At 38.1% G+C, this 24607-nt stretch overlaps 1 protein-coding gene across 1 annotated transcript in view; it reads left to right on the top strand.

Annotated features, from left to right (window-relative positions):
* FBXO47 (F-box protein 47) overlaps positions 1–24607 on the top strand; it is a 512374-nt gene that overhangs the window by 348750 nt on the left and 139017 nt on the right. The window contains exons 6-7 of the mRNA XM_053717491.1: positions 15452–15628; positions 21615–21761. Coding sequence (XP_053573466.1) covers positions 15452–15628; positions 21615–21761 — 324 coding nt within the window. The remainder of the gene's footprint in view (positions 1–15451; positions 15629–21614; positions 21762–24607) is intronic.

The following is a 24607-nucleotide window of genomic DNA, read 5'->3' as shown; positions in this document are numbered from 1 at the left end:
AAAATGTTAAAAATGAAATAACATAATATAACATACTAGAAATTAACTCTTATTTCCTCTGAGAGTCTGCAGTACATTGTTATAACAATTAGTTTTGATATTTTATTTAATGTTTTTCTTTTCAACTTATTTTTATTTGATATTCATTTTGTCTACCTACGGAGCAATGTTATATTATGTTATTTCATTTTTAACATTTTATTTTAACACCTTATCAACTGTGTACTGTTACAATTAACAACACGCTAGCACGGTCATTATACGTTTATATTTTACATTGTATTCTTATAAGTAATTCACATTGATACAAGATTCATATACATTGATTACTGAGAATCCAATCTTATTTTATGTTGAGCCCATTAAAATGGTTCTCATTTTGACCAAGCATAAATCCGTTTCCATAGGCAGTACTATTCTGTCCCTTTAATTGCAGTACACAGGTGCTCTCATTGTGACGTAGGTAGGCAAGCCTTTTTAAGTTGTTTAATGTCTATACAAGTTAAGTCCCTGACGAAGTGCCTCCGGGCAGGAAACGCGTCGGACGTTTGCCATTGTTTCAATGTACCCCTGAGTTTGTTTGACACCCTGTTTATGATCTTACAATAAAGACATCACTTTTTACCTGCACACACCCTGCGGCTGCAATTTGTCCCAATACAAGGTAACTTTCATTGTTTATCACTTATCTTCAGACCAGATAAAGAAACAGGCATTCTTACATTGTGTAAGAGACCTATCAAAGATGGGAGTGATAAACCCAGTCCCCTCCGGGGAACAAGGTCTAGGTTTTTACTCAAACCTGTTTGTGGTTCCCAAAAAAGAGGGAACTTTCAGGCCAATCCTGGATTTAAAGATATTAAACAATTTCCTCAGAGTTCCATCCTTCACGTGGCTCTTCCATTCGGTTTAGCCACCGCTCCCAGAATTTTCTCAAAGGTGCTAGGGTCCCTTCTAGCGGTCCTAAGGCCGAGGGGCATCGCTGTAGCACCTTATCTAGACGACATCCTAATCCAAGCGTCGTCTCTTTCCAAAGCGAGGGCCCACACAGACATTGTGTTGGCTTTTCTCAGATCTCACGGGTGGAAGGTGAACATAGAAAAGAGTTCACTGTCACCGTCCACAAGGGTTCCGTTTCTGGGAACAATAATAGATTCTATGGAAATGAAGATCTTCCTGACAGAAGTCAGAAAGTTAAAGCTTCTAAACGCTTGTCGAGTTCTTCATTCTATTCCTCAACCCTCCATAGCTCGGTGCATGGAAGTAATAGGACTAATGGTCGCAGCAATGGACGTGGTTCCTTTTGCTCGAATTCATCTAAGACCATTACAGCTGTGCATGCTCAATCAGTGGAATGGGGACTATACAGACTTGTCTCCCCAAATTCAAGTAGACCAGGTAACCAGGGACTCACTTCTCTGGTGGTTGACCCAGGATCACCTGTCTCAGGGAATGAGTTTCCGCAGACCGGAGTGGGTCATTGTCACGACCGACGCCAGCCTCTTGGGGTGGGGCGCGGTCTGGGACTCCCTGAAAGCTCAGGGCCTATGGTCTCGGGAAGAGTCGCTTCTCCCGATAAACATTTTGGAACTAAGAGCAATATTCAATGCGCTCCTGGCTTGACCTCAGCTAGTGAAAGCCAGGTTCATAAGATTTCAGTCGGACAACATAACGACTGTTGCGTACATCAATCATCAGGGGGGAACAAAGAGTTCCCTAGCGATGAAGGAAGTAACCAAGATCATCCAATGGGCAGAGAATCACTCCTGCTATCTATCTGCTATTCACATCCCAGGAGTAGACAACTGGGAGGCGGACTATTTGAGTCGTCAGACTTTCCATCCGGGGGAGTGGGAACTCCACCCGGAGGTCTTTGCTCAGTTAACCCAATTATGGGGCATTCCAGACATGGATCTAATGGCGTCCCGTCAGAACTTCAAGATTCCTTGTTACGGGTCCAGATCCAGGGATCCCAAGGCGATTCTAGTGGATGCATTAGTGGCGCCTTGGTCGTTCAACCTAGCGTATGTGTTTCCACCGTTTCCTCTCCTTCCCAGGCTCATAGCCAGGATCAAACAGGAAAAGGCCTCGGTGATTCTGATAGCTCCTGCGTGGCCACGCAGGACTTGGTATGCAGACCTGGTGAATATGTCATCGGCTCCACCATGGAAGCTACCTTTGAGACAGGATCTTCTAGTACAAGGTCCATTCGAACATCCAAATCTAGTTTCTCTGCAGCTGACTGCTTGGAAATTGAACGATTGATTTTATCCAAACGTGGGTTTTCGAATTCTGTGATAGATACTCTGGTCCAAGCCAGAAAACCTGTGACTAGAAAGATTTACCATAAAATATGGCGTAAATATATCTGTTGGTGTGAATCCAAGGGATTCTCCTGGAGTAAAATAAAAATTCCAAGGATTCTCTCCTTTCTCCAAGAAGGTTTTGATAAAGGGTTGTCCGCTAGTTCTCTAAAGGGACAGATTTCTGCTTTATCTGTCTTGTTTCACAAACGACTGGCAGCTGTGCCAGATGTACAAGCTTTTGTTCAGGCTTTGGTTAGAATCAAGCCTGTTTACAGAACCATGACTCCTCCTTGGAGTCTAAATTTAGTTCTTTCAGTTCTTCAAGGGGTTCCGTTTGAACCTTTACATTCCATAAATATTAAGTTATTATCTTGGAAAGTACTGTTTTTGGGTGCTATTTCTTCTGCTAGAAGAGTTTCTGAATTATCTGCTTTGCAGTGTAATCCACCCTATCTGGTTTTCCATTCAGATAAGGTTGTTTTGCGTACTAAGCCTGGTTTTCTTCCAAAAGTTGTTTCCAACAAGAATATTAACCAGGAAATAGTTGTTCCTTCTCTGTGTCCGAAACCAGTTTCAAAGAAGGAACGTTTATTACACAATTTAGATGTTGTTCGTGCTTTAAAGTTCTATTTAGAAGCAACAAAAGATTTTAGACAAACCTCATCTTTGTTTGTCGTTTACTCTGGTAAGAGGAGAGATCAAAAAGCTACTGCTACCTCTCTCTCTTTCTGGCTAAAAAGCATTATCCGATTGGCCTATGAGACTGCCGGACGACAGCCTCCTGACCGAATCACAGCTCACTCTACTAGGGCTGTGGCTTCCACATGGGCCTACAAGAACGAGGCTTCTGTTGATCAGATATGTAAGGCAGCGACTTGGTATTCTCTGCACACTTTTGCCAAATTCTACAAATTTGATACTTATGCTTCTTCGGAGGCTATTTTTGGGAGAAAGGTTTTGCAAGCCGTGGTGCCTTCCATTTAGGTAACCTGATTTGCTCCCTCCCTTCATCCGTGTCCTAAAGCTTTGGTATTGGTTCCCACAAGTAATGGATGACGCCGTGGACCGGACACACCAATGTTGGAGAAAACAGAATTTATGCTTACCTGATAAATTACTTTCTCCAACGGTGTGTCCGGTCCACGGCCCGCCCTGGTTTTCCTAATCAGGTTGAAATTTTTTTTGTCTTTATACACTACAGTCACCACGGCACCCTATAGTTTCTCCTTTTTCTCCTAACCGTCGGTCGAATGACTGGGGGGCGGAGCTAGAGGGGGAGCTATATGGACAGCTCTGCTGTGTGCTCTCCTTGCCTTTCCCTGTAGGGGAGGAGAATATCCCACAAGTAATGGATGACGCCGTGGACCGGACACACCGTTGGAGAAAGTAATTTATCAGGTAAGCATAAATTCTGTTTTTGTTCATAGATATAGTTAATTAGAGAGAAAATTTGTATTCTTACTGTATTGACTCACCCAAGGTTTGTTAGGGATTTAGTGCAGGGTAAAAACTGGGTAAGACACATACTTGCTATATTACAAAAAGAAAGAGATTAACACTTATACCTTTTGATACTCTGACTAACAACCCGTGGATACTGATTTTTATAGAGACCTACTTGTGAATTATTGTTTAGTTATTTATATCCTTGTTAAAACCTGTATCTGGTTGTTCTTTAGCGAAACCACACCGTAAATGATCTTATGGGTTCAACTGGACTTTACCTCTGTATATTAGGTCATTATTTAGTAAATGGCAATAGTGTGTAAAGTGGTTTAACAATCCGTGTAAGCTTACGGATTGATTCAATACAGAGATGTATAACAGTGGTACATACTAGATAATAAAGAGGATATATATAAAAATACTTATATAGGGTTACAGGGATAGAGACAAACTAAAGAGGAAAATCTGTAAACATAAGGTGATAGTCTTTATCTAAGGCTGAATAGGGGATTAATCCTGGATTAATAATAAGATAGCTATATGCTTGCTATATCATAGAAAGAGATAGATCAGTATACAATTCATCTTATATTATAGAGAGTCTATATCAAATTGACTCGGTCCCTAGGACTTAGGTATTGGTATATGGAAAAATTATTTTTAAAGAATAACATGCCGCCTAAAAAACAAGGAGATAAGCAAACAAGACTATCTTTAGATAGGTTTACAGAAAGACCAACGGCCGTAGTAGAAACTTTATCTGATAAAGAGGGGTCACCTTTGATCAGTCAAATAACAGAAATATTAATCCCTAAAATAGAGGGGGTCCAAAAAGAAGTACAAAGAGATATACAGACATTAACCTCAGAGATTAAGAACTTCCAATGTAGGCTTGGTGAATCAGAGCAGAGAATCTCTGATATAGAAGATGGTCAGTCAAATCTGATAGAAAGAATTATGGAGCTAGAGAAACAGAATAAATATAACAATGAGATTAGAAAATATAGAAAATCGTATGAGACAGAAAAATCTGAGGATATTAGGAATCTCTTAGTCAATAAAGATACATGAGTTAAAAGAATTCGTAAAAGGGGAGCTGCCATTATTACTGGGTATACCTAAGGAGAATGGACCATTTACGGTAGAAAAAGTTCAGAGAATTAACATAGTAAAGAAAAATAACTATTCTAGAGATTTTCCCAGACCAGTATTAGTAGAATTCGTTAACTTTAACAGTAAAATGTTGATATTTAATGCGTATAAACAAATTAATTCATTTATTTTTCAGGATAGAAAAGTTTCTATTTATCAGGATTATGCTGCAGACACTGCTAGAGCTAGAAGGGAAATGATACCGTTATGTAATGAGCTCAACAACAAGGGATTTAGAGCTTTTGTGATTTTCCCAGCCAAAATTAAAATTTTACTCCCTGATGACACAAAGATTTTTTTGAATAATAGAGACGAAATAATGAAGTTTCTGGAATCTAATAAAAATTAGGATGATAAATAAGAGGGAACGGGTGATAGGGGGGAGACAATTACAATTAAAGTTTAGATAGTAAATTTTGAACACTAGATAGCTTTACACTAATAATATACACATACTTTTAGGAATTTCTCTGAGGTTTTATAAGGTTTATTATTTTTTCTTGATTTAAAGTAAGTAATAATGGGTTTTAAAATATATAAAAAGGTAGGAAATATTGGTAATTTTTATAAAAAGTGTTAAACAAGATTATATTTTATCCATTTTAGGTATATTTTAATACACAGTTATGCACTGTTTGCACTTTAAAAGTCACATATACAGGGAGTGCAGAATTATTAGGCAAGTTGTATTTTTGAGGATTAATTTTATTATTGAACAACAACCATGTTCTCAATGAACCCAAAAAACTCATTAATATCAAAGCTGAATAGTTTTGGAAGTAGTTTTTAGTTTGTTTTTAGTTATAGCTATTTTAGGGGGATATCTGTGTGTGCAGGTGACTATTACTGTGCATAATTATTAGGCAACTTAACAAAAAACAAATATATACCCATTTCAATTATTTATTTTTACCAGTGAAACCAATATAACATCTCAACATTCACAAATATACATTTCTGACATTCAAAAACAAAACAAAAACAAATCAGTGACCAATATAGCCACCTTTCTTTGCAAGGACACTCAAAAGCCTGCCATCCATGGATTCTGTCAGTGTTTTGATCTGTTCACCATCAACATTGCGTGCAGCAGCAACCACAGCCTCCCAGACACTGTTCAGAGAGGTGTACTGTTTTCCCTCCTTGTAAATCTCACATTTGATGATGGACCACTGGTTCTCAATGGGGTTCAGATCAGGTGAACAAGGAGGCCATGTCATTAGATTTTCTTCTTTTATACCCTTTCTTGCCAGCCACGCTGTGGAGTACTTGGACGCGTGTGATGGAGCATTGTCCTGCATGAAAATCATGTTTTTCTTGAAGGATGCAGACTTCTTCCTGTACCACTGCTTGAAGAAGGTGTCTTCCAGAAACTGGCAGTAGGACTGGGAGTTGAGCTTGACTCCATCCTCAACCCGAAAAGGCCCCACAAGCTCATCTTTGATGATACCAGCCCAAACCAGTACTCCACCTCCACCTTGCTGGCGTCTGAGTCGGACTGGAGCTCTCTGCCCTTTACCAATCCAGCCACGGGCCCATCCATCTGGCCCATCAAGACTCACTCTCATTTCATCAGTCCATAAAACCTTAGAAAAATCAGTCTTGAGATATTTCTTGGCCCAGTCTTGACGTTTTAGCTTGTGTGTCTTGTTCAGTGGTGGTCGTCTTTCAGCCTTTCTTACCTTGGCCATGTCTCTGAGTATTGCACACCTTGTGCTTTTGGGCACTCCAGTGATGTTGCAGCTCTGAAATATGGCCAAACTGGTGGCAAGTGGCATCTTGGCAGCTGCACGCTTGACTTTTCTCAGTTCATGGGCAGTTATTTTGCGCCTTGGTTTTTCCACACACTTCTTGCGACCCTGTTGACTATTTTGAATGAAACGCTTGATTGTTCGATGATCACGCTTCAGAAGCTTTGCAATTTTAAGAGTGCTGCATCCCTCTGCAAGATATCTCACTATTTTTGACTTTTCTGAGCCTGTCAAGTCCTTCTTTTGACCCATTTTGCCAAAGGAAAGGAAGTTGCCTAATAATTATGCACACCTGATATAGGGTGTTGATGTCATTAGACCACACCCCTTCTCATTACAGAGATGCACATCACCTAATATGCTTAATTGGTAGTAGGCTTTCGAGCCTATACAGCTTGGAGTAAGACAACATGCATAAAGAGGATGATGTGGTCAAAATACTCATTTGCCTAATAATTCTGCACTCCCTGTATATATGGGAATTATCACACTTTCAAAAATGAGTAATTTTATAAGATAGAGATAAAGGAGGATCACATCACATTTACAAGATGTAAATATATAACTCACATAAATACACCTTTCACATTTTATAAATCACAGAGATACATCTGTGACTTGTACACATAAATATATAAATTTACAGAATTATACCTTTAACACATTATTATACCTGTGACTTGTACAGAAGTATATATGTGTCTTTATAAGTTTATAAGTTAAAATATATATATATATATCACAGGATGTAAACATATAAATACACAGAATTACATCTTTAACACATTATTAGTTTTTGAAATATATTAGAATTAATACTCTTTCTGTTTCCCCCCATACTTGTCCCTTTTCTCTCTTAACTCCAGCCTGGGATATACTTAGGAACAGTTAAAAATGATAAATATATCATCGTGGAATGTAGGAGGGATTAACTCTCCTATAAAAAGGAAAGCTATTCTTAATCATTTTAAAAAAAAAATGTAAATCAGATCTAGCTCTTTTACAAGAAACTCACTTACTAGATAAAGAACATGAGAAATTAAAGAGAGAATGGGTGAAAGAAGTAGTTTATTTATCATATAAGAAGGCAAGTAGAGGTATGGCAATCTTATTCAGTAAAAAATTGGAATATCAGATCCAAAATATAGTATATGACCCTTTGGGAAGATATATAATAGTATCAATGGTTGTAAACAATGAACAAATAATGTTATGTAATATATATGGCCCTAATGAAACTAACGGTCTATTTTGGAAGAATATGTTAAGTATTTTGCTTAAATATGTTGACACCAAATTAATAATAGGCGGGGATTTTAATCTTTCCCCTAACTTTTACTTGGATAGAAGTAAGAATGCTCTAGGAGGTCACAAAAAAGGATCAATTAAAAAAGGGAAATATGATAAAGAAATGGTTAATCTAATAGCAGAGACGTTAGGCTTAGTGGATGTATGGAGGTATAAAAATCCAACACAAAGAGAATACTCTTACCATTCAAAGACTCAAGCCTCCTTCTCTAGGATTGACTTTTTTCTTATTTCAAAGGCTTTAATACCACACATAGAAGATTTTAAGATTAATGAAATTATTATATCGGATCATGCAGCGGTTGATTTAAGACTCACTTTAGGAAGGAAACATTCTGGAATTTTAAGTTTTAGATTTCCAAAATTTTTATATGGGTCGGACCATTTTAGAGAACACATTAAGCAAAAATGGAGGGAATATTTAAAACATAATTTAGAGAGCTGTCAGAATAATCAAACCATTTGGGAAGCAGGGAAGGCGGTAATAAGAGGAGAGAGAACCTCCTATGTAATAAAGTATAATAAAGAGATTAATAGACAATATAAAGAACTAAGCGAAAGAACATCATATTCATATAGTCAATATATAGAATTTAGAACTGAATTCTGGAGAAAGAAATATATGGAAGATAAAAAAGAATTGGAAGTGCATATAAACCAGCAGGCCATAAGAGATATTAGGAAAGAAAAAGGGAAGCTATATAGATTCGGAAACAGATCCGGTAAGCTATTGGCTTCGTTAGTTAAAGTACAAAACTCAACTAAACATATTCTATCTATAAAGTCTAAAGGAAAATTAATCTTTAATAATTCAGAGATAATAGAGGAATTCAGGAATTATTACAATAAGTTATATACATCTGATAATAGTAAAGAAGAGGTAAATAGTAAAAAAAATTTAGATGACATTTAACTACCAAAAATCTCACAGGAACAACAAGAAATTTTAAATTCTAATATCACAACAAAAGAAGTTAATAAAGTGATAACAAATTTGGCATTAGGTAAAGCTCCTGGACCGGACGGTCTACCTGCAGAATGGTACAAAAGTATGAAATAATCCTTAGTAGATATACAGGTATACCTCACTTTACAGCGCTTCACTAATGCATCGCTTTGTGGAGCTGAACTTCAACCTCCAAACAGTGAAACAGTGCTGTAATCATCGTGAGATTGTGAGAAAAAGTGACTGGCACCATTTTGTTATGCACAGTGCACTCTGTTTACAGCATTACAATGCAATCTGTGCCTCAGTGCTATAGTCTGGCAAATTTTACTACAGTAATTGTCACTATTTTACAGGTACAGTATTTATTAAATACTAATTGAATACTGTGCTGTGCTAGTGTAAAACTAAACGTAGCACTATTGCACCCCTAATATATGTTTAGTTCAAACATGTTTTCAAGGTTTTAAACACACTGGCAAGTGAAAAGGAAGCTAAATCCGCCTTGTTTCACTTTATGGCGGTTTTCACTTTACAGCAGGGCTCCGGTCCCTAACCCGCTGTATGAGCGAGGTATACCTGTAATGACAAATCTATTTAATGACTATCTCAGTAAAAATATAAAGCCTTCGATAGCCTTCTCTGGGGCTAATATTATTGTGATCCCTAAAAGTGGAAAAGATCCACAATGTGTTACCTCATATCGTCCGATATCCTTGATTAACCAAGATTATAAGATACTAGCTAAAGTACTGTTGAATAGATTGAAAGACCTACTCCCCGAGCTAATACATAAGGACCAATCAGGGTTCATCCAGGCCAGGTCATCTAGTAAAAATATACGTAAGGTTATGCATATAGTAAGCCACTTTTGGCTTTTGAAAAAACAAAAAAATAGTGAATTGATCCCAAATACTTTGTTGTTAGCCCTAGATGCCGAAAAGGCTTTCGACAGAGTCGAATGGTCATATTTAACATCATGCTTGGCTGAATACAATATAAAAGGCCCATTTAACAACTTTATTAAAAATGTTTATACTAAAACAAATGCATCTGTAATTGTTAATGGTGAGTTATCACCTAGATTTAATTTAGGTAGAGGAACCCGTCAAGGGTGTCCTTTATCTCCTCTATTATTCAATTTGATATTGGAACCTTTGGCGGTCAAATTAAGAAATACTTTTACAGGCAAAATAGAGGATAAAAGCTATCATCTTTCGCTATATGCAGATGATATGCTGTTATTCATCCAAAATCCTGAGAAACAGTTAAAAAAGATTCTTGCTGTTATAACTGAATTTGGCAAATTTTCAGGCTTTAAGATAAATCCTACAAAATCGGAAGTATTGTGGTTGAATAAGAGAGAGGATGGAGACATAAGTGAATTTCCATTTATAGAGGCATTAAATTATATAACTTATTTAGGGATCAACATATCCTCCAATCCGGAAAAATGGTATAACTTAAACTATGAGAAAATATTTGTATTTATAGAGAAATCTCTTAAAAGATGGTTTTCCTTACCCATTTCTATGATGGGAAAAGTACATATAATCAAAATGATGATTTTACCCAAACTGCTATACCCTGTGAATATGCTACCAATTCTAATTCCTAAGAAAGACATTGAAAGATTAAATAAGATCTTTAATAGGTTCATATGGAAAGGGAAAAAACCATGCATTAGTCTGGATAAACTAAAGCAACCGATGTTACAAGGTGGAATGGGAGTTCCAGATGTTCATTTATATAATCTCTCAGCTCTGACAAGAATAGCTATAGATTGGTTGATGGGAACTGAATACTTCCATGAAAACTCCTTAGAAAAATTAGCATCAAGAGGGATTAATAGACATGTGCGATTCGGTTCGGTTCGATTCGGAAATTCGGAAAATTCGGAAAATTCGGCGATTCGGATCGAACCAAATTTCCGAATTAAAATGTTGCCGAATTTTCCGAATCGAACCGAATCGAATTGAATCCATTCGTAAATTCGGATGGCCATTGGGATTACACTAGTATTATACAGTATGTTAGGTTAACACCTAATATACAGTATAATACTAGTCTAATCCCACCTAACACTTACCAAATTGCCGAATTTCCGAACCGAATCGAACCGGATCCAGCCGAATTTCTTCAAATCCGAATGAATCCGAAACGAATCCGAAATGAATCGATTCAATATTTTCCGAATTCGAATCAATCCGAACCGAACTTCGAAAAATTCCGAATCGATCCGAACCGAACCGAATTTTTTCGCCAAGCACATGTCTAGGGATTAATAAGGCTTATGTATTACACACAGAGCTGAAAGATATTGAACCCTCAGTTAAAAGGAACATTATGTATAAAAATGTCCTTAGAGCTTGGTATATTATTAGTAAGATCCTGCACTTCCCAATTAAGGGTTCAACATTTCTACCTATAAAAGGAAATCCTGACTTTAGTCCAGGCATGAACTCGGTTATATTTAAGGAGTGGGAGAAAAATGGGTTATATATGATAGGAGATTTACTAGATCCGCTAAACAAATCAATACGCACATTTAAAGAACTTCAATTTAGATTTAGCTTACCTGACACACATTATTATGCTTACAATCAAATAGTACATTATACAAAAAATATTATAAGTAAATTTGCTCATTCCATATGGGACTCACATCCATTACATAATATGTTAGAGGACTATAAAAAAAGAATATGTTCCTATTCAAGATTATATAAAGCTCTAATAGACTCAAATAGTAGTAGTATAAGGGAGAAGATTACTGAGGGTTGGCAGAGAGAGGCCTCTATACTTTTGGAAGCAACTGAGGTTGAAAAAAGTTTGAAAACTATTATTACTACTACATGTGACTCATACCTCAGGGAGTCCCAAGTTAAAATACTGCATAGATTCTATATAACACCTAAAATTGCGTCAAGGTGGTTTAACTGCAAAAGGAACTGTGTTAAATGTAATATCTTTGATCCTAATTTAAAACATCTCTTATGGGATTGCCCGAAAATTGGACAATTCTGTGCAAAGATCAGCTTTTGGTCCTCTAAGATTTTAAAATATAAGATTAACTTGAACTTTTTGAATATTCTACTGGTATTTAGTAGGCAATTCAAACAGGAAAATATTAAACTGCTGACTATGATAATACTCTTAGAAATAAAACGTATATTGAAAAAATGGCTACTAAAGAGAGGTCCTAGTATGAAGGAATTCCACTTGGTTATGTTAGATCAGTTGAATATAGAATTATTTGACGTTCTATATGACAAGGATGCAAGAATAACAGAGTTTAATAAGAAATTGGGAGAGTTTATAGATAGTTTAGAACCTCAGGTAAAAAATAGAATTTTGGCTCCTCTTAGAGAGTAATTGTTTGGATTAGAAGTTAGAAGTTATAGGGCTATATTTGTTCGAATTAGGCTCTGGAAGAAAAAGTACTTGAGGTTTTGACTTAATTTTGATAGATTACACTGTTAAACTAAGTTAAACTTGTATTATATATATAGATATTTAATCTATGCTTTGGAATGATACTATATTGTGGATTAAGCATGCCTATTCATATTTGATCAACTTGGAAGTAAATTAGAACATTAATTGAATTTTATATAACTTTGGTTCAAAATAGGTATAAAGTATTGTGTGTCATATTGTATAGATGCGGTAATATGTAACTGCTAAAAAGGTAATGTAGTCAAAAATGAACATGTATTGTTGATTATTTAATGTAATTGTATATTTTATGACTGGTATTTAATAAAATATTTAAAAAAAAAAAAAAAAAGATCAATACTTCCCCTGGTTCAGAAAGGACAGTTTATGACTACCATAGATCTAAAGGATGCATACATTCACGTTCCGATCCACAGGAATTATTTCCAGTTCCTGCGGTTTGCATTTCTGGATTAGCACTTCCAGCTCATAGTTCTTCCGTTTGGCTTAGCTACTGCTCCAAGGATATTTATGAAGGTTCTGGGGGCTCTTCTAGCGGCTTCCAGATTCCGAGGTATAGCAGTAGCTCCTTACCTGGATGATATCTTGGTAGAGGCACCATATTTTCGTCTAGCAAGGGATCACTCAGAATTTCTTCTAAATCTTCTATGGTCACATGGATGGAAGATAAACTTAGAAAAGAGTTCTCTTATGCCAAATACCAGATCAGAGACATTGCAAGCTAACAACAGCATGTCTTTTATGGACATCATTCCCTTTGGCAGATTCCATCTCAGACTTTTACAGCTATGCATGCTGAGACAATGGAGCAGCGATCATTCCAATCTGTCACAACAGATAGTTCTGTTCAGCCTGTCAAGAAACTCCCTCTCTTGGTGGCTCGGTCAAGCTCACCTGTCCTAAGGCACGTGCTTCTTGAGACCTTGAGATTGTGACTACGGACACCAGTCTATCCGGCTGGAGAGCTGTTTGGGTGCCAGGAAAGCACATGGGCTGAAGACTCAGGAGGAGTCCACTCTTCTGATCAATATCTTGGAACTCTGGGCAATCTTCATTGCTCTGAAGGCTTGGCCCCTCCTGGGTTCATCCCAGTTTATCAGATTCCAATCAGACAATATAACTTTGGTAGCCTACATCAACCATCAAGGAGGAACGAGAAGTTCCTTAGCGATGAGAGAAGTATCCCAAATCCTAGAATGGGCGGAGGCCCACAACTGTATGTTGTCAGCGATCGACATTCCAGGTGTGGACAACTGGGAAGCAGATTTCCTCAGCAGGCAATCCTTTTACCCAGGAGAATGGTCTTTCCACCCCAAGGTCTTTGCAGAGATATGCAGCAGAGATAGACTTCATGGCCTCCCATCTCAAACTACTCAAGTATGGGTCGAGATCAAGGGATCCTCAAGCTGTTCTAATAGATGCCCTAGCGGTTCCATGGAGGTTTAGACTTATATATCTCTTTCCTCCCTTACCTCTTCCCCCTCGTGTGGTGGCCTGCATCAAACAAGAGCAAGCATCAGTGATTCTAATTGCTCCATCCTGGCCACAAAGGACTTGGTTTGCAGATCTGATGGGGATGTCCTCATCTCCTCCGTGGAGGTAACCTTGTTGCAGAGACCTGCTGATACAGGATCCTTTCCTTCATCAAATTCTAGATTCTCTGAGGCTGACTGTATGGAGATTGAACGCTTAGTCTTAGCCAGGAGAGTTTCATAGACACTTTGATTCAAGCTCGTAAGCCAGTTACTCGACGCATCTACCATAAGGTGTGGCGGACTTACCTGCACTGGTGTGAGGAGCATTGTTTTTCTTGGCATAAGGTTAAAGTTGCCAGAATTGTATCTTTTCTCCAGGATGGACTGGAGAAAGGTCTACATGCAAGCTCCCTGAAGGGACAGATATCGGCCCTGTCGGTGTTGCTGCACAAGAGATTAGCTGAGCTTCCGGATGTCCAGTCCTTCGTCAAGGCCCTGACTAGGATCAGATTTGTGTTTAGAAAGATGGCTCCGCCATGGAGTCTCAATCTTGTTCTTTGTGTGTTGCAGCAGGCTCCGTTTGAGCCCATGCATAATGTTGACATTAAACTGTTATCTTGGAAGGTTTTGTTTCTATTGGCTATTGCCTCGCAGGGTCTTCGAGATTTCTGTCTTGCAATGTGACCCCCCTTAACCTTGTCTTTCATGTCGATAAAGTGGTTTTTATGTGCTAAGTTAGGTTTCCTTCCTAAGGTGGTGTCAGATTGCAACATTAATCAAGAGATTGTTGTTCCTTCCTTGTGTCCCAATCCTTCTTCAGCGAAGGAGCATTTGCTTCACAATCTAGATGGGGTTTGTGCCTTGAAGTTCTACCTTCAGGCTACTAAGGAGTTCAGACAATCTTCATCCTGGTCCTGGTTGCACCCTAGGTCAAGCTTTAATGGTTGCTATGTCAGGTCCTTTAGACCATATCCAGGTGTGTATTGTGCCTCGCTAACCAGTATTGGGTTAGTGCATGTGGTGCCATTGAAGTATGATGTCAGGCTTACTGTGTAGTCTAGTTGGGCTAAGATTAGCATAGTGGATATCTATACTAGCATTAAATAATGCACACAGGAGAAAAGCTGTAGTTTAAGTAATGTAAATGTATATTTTTAATGATAAGAATAAGCCCCAGAACATACTGCTAATAACATATAGGAGTATTAAAAACATAAGTGACAATCTATGATCAATCAGCAGGCTTTTATTTGAATGAGCTATTCAAAGATTTTATTCTGAATATTCAAACAATTACCTCTTATGTTAATATTGTTTTTTTCTTAAGACAATACTTTCATTGCAAAATGTTTTAAATGTGTTAAAATGTTAATATTTGTAAGGTCTGTATCATACCAACACTCTGATATGACTTCATATATGGTTGTTTTAGACCCCACCCATTCACAATTCTAAAGAGTAAAACTCTCTAGTTATTCAGCCGTTAGATATTAGAGCTGCCTTCACAGACAGGCAGTCCATCTGAAAATTGAAGTGTTTCTTTGTTTAATGTCTAATGTCTACTTGCTACTTATCTTATTATTTTCATAATTACATCAATAATCACAGGCTCTACTCAGAAGTTAGAACTGCGTTTGCGACTCTTCTGCCGCAATGTATTACTAGATCACTGGACTCACCGCAGCGATTCTGCCTTTTGGCTCACAAGATTGCTCAAACCATGGCCCATGGTGAACCAAGCTCATCTTCTATACTTATTCTTTGGACCAGTGTCTACTATAGATGGTAAGCATAACATTATGTTTTCTCTCTCTATATATGCAGATTAGCATTGTCTCTGCTGTTCATCTCTCTCTGATTTAACTGTTCTATGATGTTCAATTGCTCTCTCTATCTTTGCTGCTCAACTCTCTCTTTTCTTACAAGCTGCCCACTCCCAATCAGACACCAAAAAGGCAGCCAGACTTCTCCAGCCTCCTTTACACATGTTCACCACTCCAGCATGCAGGTGACTTTAGTTCCCCAAGCTGCACAGCTGCTACCAGATGCAGAGCATGCAATTTTAAGCAACTTTCTAATTTACTCCTAATATCAAATTTTCTTTGCTCTCTTGGGGCGAGATTACATATGCGGTGTCGCCCACAAAAGCCGGCGTCGCCAATTATTTAGCGAATCTAGTGATCAAATATATATGGCGTTGCATACAAGTGCGGCGTGTATATTTAACCTATAAACTATTTCCAGAAACTAACATAGAACGGGCGTTGGCAGTCGGTATATATTCAGCGCAAGGACTTACGTGGTGAAAATGGAAACATTTTACTCCATTTTAACCTCGCCACACATAGGCCGGCGCAGCAAGCCTTGTGCTGATTATCTAAGTACCGTAACTCCCTAGAAGCCCTAACACCTAATGTATGTGCAATATGTACCTCTCAACCACCATCCCCCCACCGCAATAACTAATAAATGTATTAACCCCTAATCCACCAACCCCCAAATCACAAAGTATCTAATAAAGTTATTAACCCCTAATCCGCCAACCCCCCACAACGCAAACTACCTGTTAAAACTATTAACCCCTAATCCGCCAACCCCCACAACACAAACTTCCTAATTAACCTATTTAATAAAGTTATTAACCCCTAATCCACCAACCACCCACAACACAAAGTATCTAATTACACTATTTACCCCTAATCCGCCAAACCCCCCCAACGCAAACTACCTATTAAAACTATTAACCCCTAAACAGCCAACCCCCCACAACGCAAAGTATCAATCTAATCACTAAATCCCCTAACCTAACACCCCCTAAATTAACCCCAATTAACTACAATTACATAAAATAAAAAAGACTATCTACATTTAAAAATAATAAACATTTACCAAAAATTATAAAAACTAAATTATTCTATCATTACTGAAAATAAAAAAACCTACCCTTACTCAAAATTAAAAAAACTAAGATTAAATTAAAATAAAAAACCTAAGATTACATTAAAAAACTAAGATTACAAAAATAAAACAATGTAAGATTAAAGAAAAAATAAACGAAATAATCCAAAATAAAAAAAATAAACCTAATCTAATACCCCTATAAAAACTTAAAACGCCACCCCAAAATAAAAACACCCCCTAATCTAAGAATAAACTACCAATAGTCCTTTAAAAGGGCCTTTTGTAGGGCATTGCCCTAAATAAATCAGCTCTTTTTTCTAAAGATGTGATGAGTCCACGGGTTCTTCTGTAATTACTGTTGGGAATACCACTCCTCGTCAGCAGGAGGAGGCAAAGAGCACCACAGTAAAAGCTGTTAAGTATAACTTCCCTACCCATAAACCCCAGTCATTCTCTTTGCCTCTATGTGCATGGAGGATGTGAAGTTTAGTATGGAATTATTTAGTGTTTTTTGTGAAGATTTAGGCCCCAATTTATCAAAGGTCTTGCGGACCTGATCCGACACTGCGGATCAGGTCCGCAAGACCTTGCTAAATGCGGAGAGCAATACGCTCTCCGCATTTAACATTGCACCAGCAGCTCACAAGAGCTGCTGGTGCAACGCCGCCCCCTGCTGACTCGCGGCCAATCGGCCGCCAGCAGGGAGGTGTCAATCAACCCGATCGTATTCGATCGGGTTGATTTCCGGCGATTCCTGTCCGCCTGCTCAGAGCAGGCGGACAGGGTTATGGAGCAGCGGTTAAGTTGATGGCTCTTCCTTATTTGGACCGGGTTTGGTGGAGATTATTTCTGATATTACAGGCGGAAAAGAGTCTTTTCTCCCCTAGGATAAAAGGAGCAAACCAAAGGGACGTCAGAGTAATTTTCGTTCCTTTCGTAACTTCAGAGGAAAATCCTCCTTGCCTTTGTCCAAACAGGATAGCAGCAAATCATACTGGAAGCTAAACCAGTCTTGGAGTAAGGGAAAGCATGCCAAGAAGCCTGCGGCTGATTCTAAGTCTGCATAATGGGTCTGCCCCCAATCCAGGCCTGGATCATGTAGGCGGCAGACTTTCTCAGTTTGCTCACGTCTGGCTGAGAGACATTCCAGATTTGTGGGAGGTGGACATTGTCTCTCAGGGCTACAGGTTAGAATTCAAAGGCTGTCTTCCCAAGGGCAGGTTTTCCCTTTCGAGATTATCTGTAAACCAGATAAAGAGAGAGGCATTCTTAAAGTGCGTAGAAGATCTTTCAGCTCCGGGACTGATTGTACCTGTCCCGAAACAGGGTCTGGGGTTTTACTCAAACCTTTTCATGGTCCCCAAAAGAGAAGGGACTTTTTGGCCAATTTTAGACTTGAAATGTCTCAACAAGTTCCTCAGGGTTCTTTCCTTCAAGATGGAGAAAATTCAGACGATCCTTCCTTTGATCTCAGAGGGTCAGTATATGACGACGATAGACCTGAAGGATGCATATTTACATGTTCCCATTCACAGGGATCATCACAAGTTTCTGAGGTTTGCATTTCTAGATCACCACTTTCAGTTTGTGGCCTTACCGTTCTCCTTGCCACGGCCCCCAGAATATTCTCAAAAGTGCAAGGAGCACTGCTAGCGGTGATCAGATCCAAAGGCGTGGCGATGGTTCCCTATTTGGATGATATTCTGGTCCAGGCTCCCTCCTTTTCTCAGGCAACTTCTCACACAGAGAGGTTACTGTCCTTCCTCCGGTCTCACGGGTGGAAGGTGAATCTGGAAAAGAGCTCTCTGGTTCCAGCAACAAGAGTAGTGTTTCTAGGGACTGTCATAGACTCAGTCCTGATGAAGATATTCCTGACGGAGACCAGAACAAACAAGCTAACATTGTCTTGCCGATCTTTACAGGGAACGGCTCATCTTTCTTTGGCCCAATGTATGAAGGTGATCGGTCTAATGGTGGCAGCCATGGACATCATGCCATTTGCTCGGTTTCATCTGAGAGATCTGCAATTGTGCATGCTCAGCCAGTGGAACAGAGATTATACGGATCTATCCCCGAGGTTATCCCTAGACCACAAGACAAAGGATTCTCTTCGATGGTGGTTGTCTTTAGACATCCTAATCAATGCACCTCCTTTCGGAGACATTCTTGTGTGATAGTGACTATGGACACCAGTCTAGTGGGCTGTGGTGCAGTTTGGACTCTCTCAAGGCTCAGGGTCTTTGGACTCGAGAGGAGTTACAACTTCCAATCAACATCTTGGAATTGAAAGCAATTTTCAATGCGCTGTTGGCTTGGCCTCAGTTGGCTTTAAGCCAGTTCATCAGATTCCAGTCGGACAACATAAATTCAGTGGCATACATCAACCATCAGGGGGGAACTCGGAGTTCTCTTGCTATGAGGGAGGTATCTCAGATCATCTAGTGGGCGGAGGACCACTGTTGCTGTCTGTCAGCCATCCATATCCCAAGAGTTGACAACTGGGAGGCAGATTTCCTAAACAGACAAACCTTCCATCCAGGGGAATGGGAACTTCATCCGGAGGTTTTCTCCAGGTTGGTGTCCAAATGGGGGATTCCGGAGTTAGATCTCATGGCGTCTCATCAGAATGCCAAGCTTCCGAGGTACGGGTCTAGATCAAGGGACCCTCAAGCCTGTATGATAGATGCATTGGTGGCTCCTTGGAACTTCAGGATGGCCTATCTGTTTCCCCCATTTGCTCTTCTGCCTCGAGTAATTACTCGCATAAGGCAGGAAAGGGCGTCTGTGATTCTAATTACCCTGGCTTGGCCTCAAAGAATATGGTATGCGAATCTAGTGGAGATGTTATCTCTACCTCTGTGGAGACTTCCGCTGAGGAAGGACTTTCTTCTTCAGGGGCCATTTCTTCATCCAAATCTCCTTTCTCTGAGACTGACTGCTTGGAGATTGAAAGGTTGATTCTTTCTAAGCGTCGGTAGTGGAGACTATGATCCAGGCTCGTAAGCCTGTTACCAGGAAAATTTACCACAATATATGGAGGAAATATCTTTTTTGGTGTAAAGACAAAGGATATTCTTGGAATAAGGTTAGAATTCCAAGAATGTTATCTTTTCTCCAGGATGGTCTTGAGAAGGGGCTATCTGCTAGTACCTTGAAGGGTCAAATCTCAGCCTTAGCCTTATCGGAGCTATTACACAAGCGTTTGGCAGACTTGCCGGACATTCAGTCCTTTTGTCAGGCATTGGTTAAAATTAGGCCTGTGTTTAAGGCGATTGCTCCTCCTTGGAGCCTTAATTTTGTTCTTAATGTTTTCAGCAGAGTCCGTTTGAGCCGATGCATTCTGTTGATATTAAGCTTTTATCTTGGAAGGTTTTGTTTCTGTTAGCCATTACCTCTGCTCGGAGGATCTCTGAGCTTTCTGCATTGCAGATTGATTCACCTTATCTTATATTTCACTAATATAAGGGTGTGCTTAGAACTAAGTTGGTTTTTTTTTCCCAAGGTGGTTTCTAACAAGAATATCAATCAGGAAATCATTGTTCCTTCTTTGTGTCCAAAGCCTTCTTCAGATAAAGAGCGGTTGTTACATAATCTGGATGTAGTCCATGCTCTTAAGTTTTATTTGGTAGCGACTAAGAATTTTCGTACGTCTTCTGCTCTCTTTGTCGTTTTTTCAGGAAAGAATAGAGGTCAGAAGGCTTCTGCCTCTACTCTTGCTTTTTAATTGCGAAGTGTGATTCGGTTGGCCTATGAATCGTCTGGGAAACAGCCTCCGGAGAGAATTAGAGCTCATTCCACCAGAGCTGTAGCCTATTCTTGGGCTTTCAAAAATAAAGCTTCTATGGATCAGATTTGCAAGGCTGCAAATTGGTCTTCTTTGCATACCTTTTCAAAATTTTACAGATTTGATACATTTGTCTTGGCTGAGGCAGCCTTCCGTTTAGATATACTGGTTTTTCTTTCCCTCCCTATTCATCTGTGTCCTCTAGCTTGGGTGTTGGTTCCCAACAGTAATTACAGATGAACCCACCACATCTTTAAAGGAAAACAAAATGTATGCTTACCTGATAAATGTATTTCTTTAAGATGTGATGAGTCCACGGACCCACCCTTTTGATTTTGTTTTTGCTTGTTTTTATGGTTTTTAATTAAACCTCAGACACCTCCAAACCTTGTATTGCTTTCTTTTCTCCATTTACTATCGGTCGAATGACTGGGGTTTATGGGTAGGGAAATTATACTTAACAGTTTTTACTGTGGTGCTCTTTGCCTCCTCCTGCTGGCGAGGAGTGGTCTTCCCAACAGTAATTACAGATGAACCTGTGGACTCACCACATCTTGAAGAAATACATTTATCAGGTAAGCATAAATTTCGTTTTTTGTCAAAACATTACTAAATCCCCCTAACAATACAACCCAAAAATAAAACCCCAAAATAAAAAAGCCCTACCTAAAAATAAAAAAAAAACTAAGCTACCCATTGCCACTAAAAGGGCAATCAGCTCTTTTAGTTCCCATTAAAACAAAAAAAATTCCTAATCTAAAAAAAACAACTTTTATAATTTAATGTTTGCTATTATTTACATAGCATGTCTTATACTAGCTACATAGCATGTCTTATACTAGCTACATAGCATGTCTTATACTAGCTACATAGCATTGCTTTTTTGTATGGAATACAACTCCATCAATCTAGATTAATTCAGTGGCTACTTTATGGGCATGTATTACTAATGAAACTACTAATGGAGAACTTGTAGAAAACTAGTTATTTTATTCTCAGGGCACATATTTTGTACTTATACAATATATTTATAAATAGATAGTAAAAGTTACAAAGATTGCAAATAGGAGTTTTGTTGTACTTTAGGACATGTGGCATGGCTAAAAATGGCAGAAGTGGCAGTTGATGAGGCAAGTCTGAAAGGTCTTGCTGATGCTATTAAGTTGTTGTATAATACAGAGGCTAAAGAATGGACTGCCGATGATATTATCAGTCTGGTGGATGAGCTCTCAGGTAAAAACAATATACAAGAATACATTTTTAAAACATAAACATTATAGTGTAATAATGCATTTTATGGCAAGCAACATATTATTGTAAAATATATTTTTAAAACACTGTTATTAAATAAAAATATCAAGCTAATTTTAGCAGTGCCTTCAAGGAAGAAGCAATCATTATTATTATCACAGAAACGCCTAAATATGACATAAAAAACTTTTGTCAATTTTATAGCATTGCCTCCAATAAATGCGTTGTGATATTTCTTTTAATATAGTGCCTCCAATAAATGCGTTGTGATATTTCTTTTAATATAGTGCCTCCAATAAATGCATTGTGATATTTCTTTTAATATAGTGCCTCCAATAAATGCATTGTGATATTTCTTTTAATATAGTTTTTATTGAGTTTTAAAATCTGAAACATTATAGACAAATAATGGACAATCGTCAACAAAATAGCATTGACACAAATATATGTTATTGGACATACAGATTTCCTGCCACTAGGAGGTGGTCAAGAACCCTCACAAGAGTTTTAATCCCTCCCACCTCCTTTCCTCGCCCAGTTTATTCTTGGCCTCTGAGAAGAGAGGTTGAGAGAGTGTGCTCTGGAAGCAAGATTTTATTATTTCCTATCTAATTATTTATTTGGAGCTCAGTCCTGACCTGAGACCCAGTACCACTCTTCCATCTTCATTTAGGGAAGACCTCAGGATAATTTCTCCAAGATTCTGAGTGAAGCAGGGGTAAAGGAATACCTCAATTATGGCATGGCAGTACTCTCACGAGTAAATCTCTCAGCCATAATAGCCCTCAGGCGTCGCAGGGACCCCATCTCTTAGCCTACACCTGAGCAGTTGCTGGTATATCCACAAGTATCATCTGCAGTATATTTACTTGCACTGGATGGGCTCTCTACTGGATCAGCATTCTGTGAGGGGAAAAGGCATCAGCAAGCTGGTAAGATATAGTGAAGGGTGCTGTAGTCCAGGTAAGTGACCCAGACACTAAATACAGCTGAGGACTTATCCCTAGTACTTTCATTCTATAGGTACTACATAGCTGGGGGTTCTCAGCCTTTACACATAGCACTTTACCTATGTGTTTAACACAAAAATTATGGAATTCAGGGTTAAGATCCCTATTTTGTATTGCCTTATTACCCCTTAGCAGCCCTCAGTATAATTTAGTCCTGAGTTCACTATATTTCCTCACAGAACAAAAATCCTAGATCAGTTACCGCACATCTCATTAAAAAACCTGTCCACTTACCTCCATCCTAGACAACGGAGAACTTGACTTGGGACAAACCCTATTACACCAGATTCCACCTAATCACCATCTAGACTTACCCATATGTGTCTTAAAGGGACAGTCTAGTCAGAATTATACTTTCATGATTCGGATAGGGCATGGTATTATATCCCAAGGAAATTACACCACTTTTTTCACATTAAAAGCAATAGATGTTGGCAGTGCGGACATGTGGGCAATGACATGGCACACATGTGTTGGTGGTGTTACCCCATCTACGCCTTTTGGAGGGAGTTTATATCATAAATAGAAATTATTCTTAATAAACAACTGACTTTAGAACCCTTATTTTGGTTACTTTATAAACCTCTTAACATTAAACATTAACCATAATTTAAATTATTTTTTCTTATGACCAATGCTTAATTGGAACTGGAACTGTAGGGAAGCCCATCACATTCTATGTGGCTTAAGCATGTGAATGAACTCTTAGATGTAGAGGAATATTATTATATTAAAACACAATATATGTTGAAATGAAGGCTACTTGTGATACTTGGGAGACCATAACTAACGACAGACAAGGTACCCAGGCCATCATAGTAAGATGTCATAATAGTGAACACTCTGTACTCTTCTCTTTTATCTCCTTTTGACAATGAGGAAAAATTCTTTGGAAAGATAACTTAGTAAGAGTGTTGACGTTCACTAACAACTGGTTCCTAATCTTGGGATGCTTATTTGAAGCTGTTTTCTATAGTTTGGTACAATTATTGAATATACTTTGGAGTAACCATCAACTCTTTTAAATAATTTGGCAATATGTACATGCTTTAGTAGTTGAGACAACTACTACATTATCACTCGCACGCTAACCAAGTGCACTATACCCAACATGAAATATGAATATTTTACATTCCGATGTTCTTCACATATAAGAAAATGTTCTATTTATTTTTAGATAGATATTTTTATATATCTGATTATTTTGTAAAATAAACATTGATACACACATATATATATATATATATATATATATATATATATATATATATATATATATATATATATATATATACTGTATATATATACAGTTTATATATATATATATATATATATACCTATTTATCTATATGAAAATATATATATATATATATATAAATATCTATTTATTTTCCCCTATGTGAAGAACATTGGAATGTAAAATATTTACAGTAAAAAAAACACTAAAACACATTATTAAATATAAATATTGAATTTTTTTTTTATGTTTTCAGGTATTTGAGTGGGAAGGGCTCCAATGTGTGTGTACATCTGTATATATGTATGTATATATATATATATATATATATATATAAATACATAAATGCACATGTATACATACATATATATGTGTATATACATACATACACATATTTAGACATATATATATATATATATGTGTGTGTGTGTGTATATTTATATAATAGCCCTTTGCATGCATTGCGCTCACGAGAGCGTGCTTCCATAGGATTCGATGGGAGCCACGTTCTCATGCCATCAGAGATGGCATGAGACCGTAGCGCAGTGAAGGGGGTAACTCACATCAATGGGCAGCACATC

Source organism: Bombina bombina, chromosome 1 (genome assembly GCF_027579735.1).
Source record: "Bombina bombina isolate aBomBom1 chromosome 1, aBomBom1.pri, whole genome shotgun sequence".
Classification (NCBI taxonomy): Eukaryota; Metazoa; Chordata; class Amphibia; order Anura; family Bombinatoridae; genus Bombina; species Bombina bombina.
Note: the sequence above shows the minus strand (reverse complement) of the source record. Positions and strands in the feature narration are given on the sequence as shown.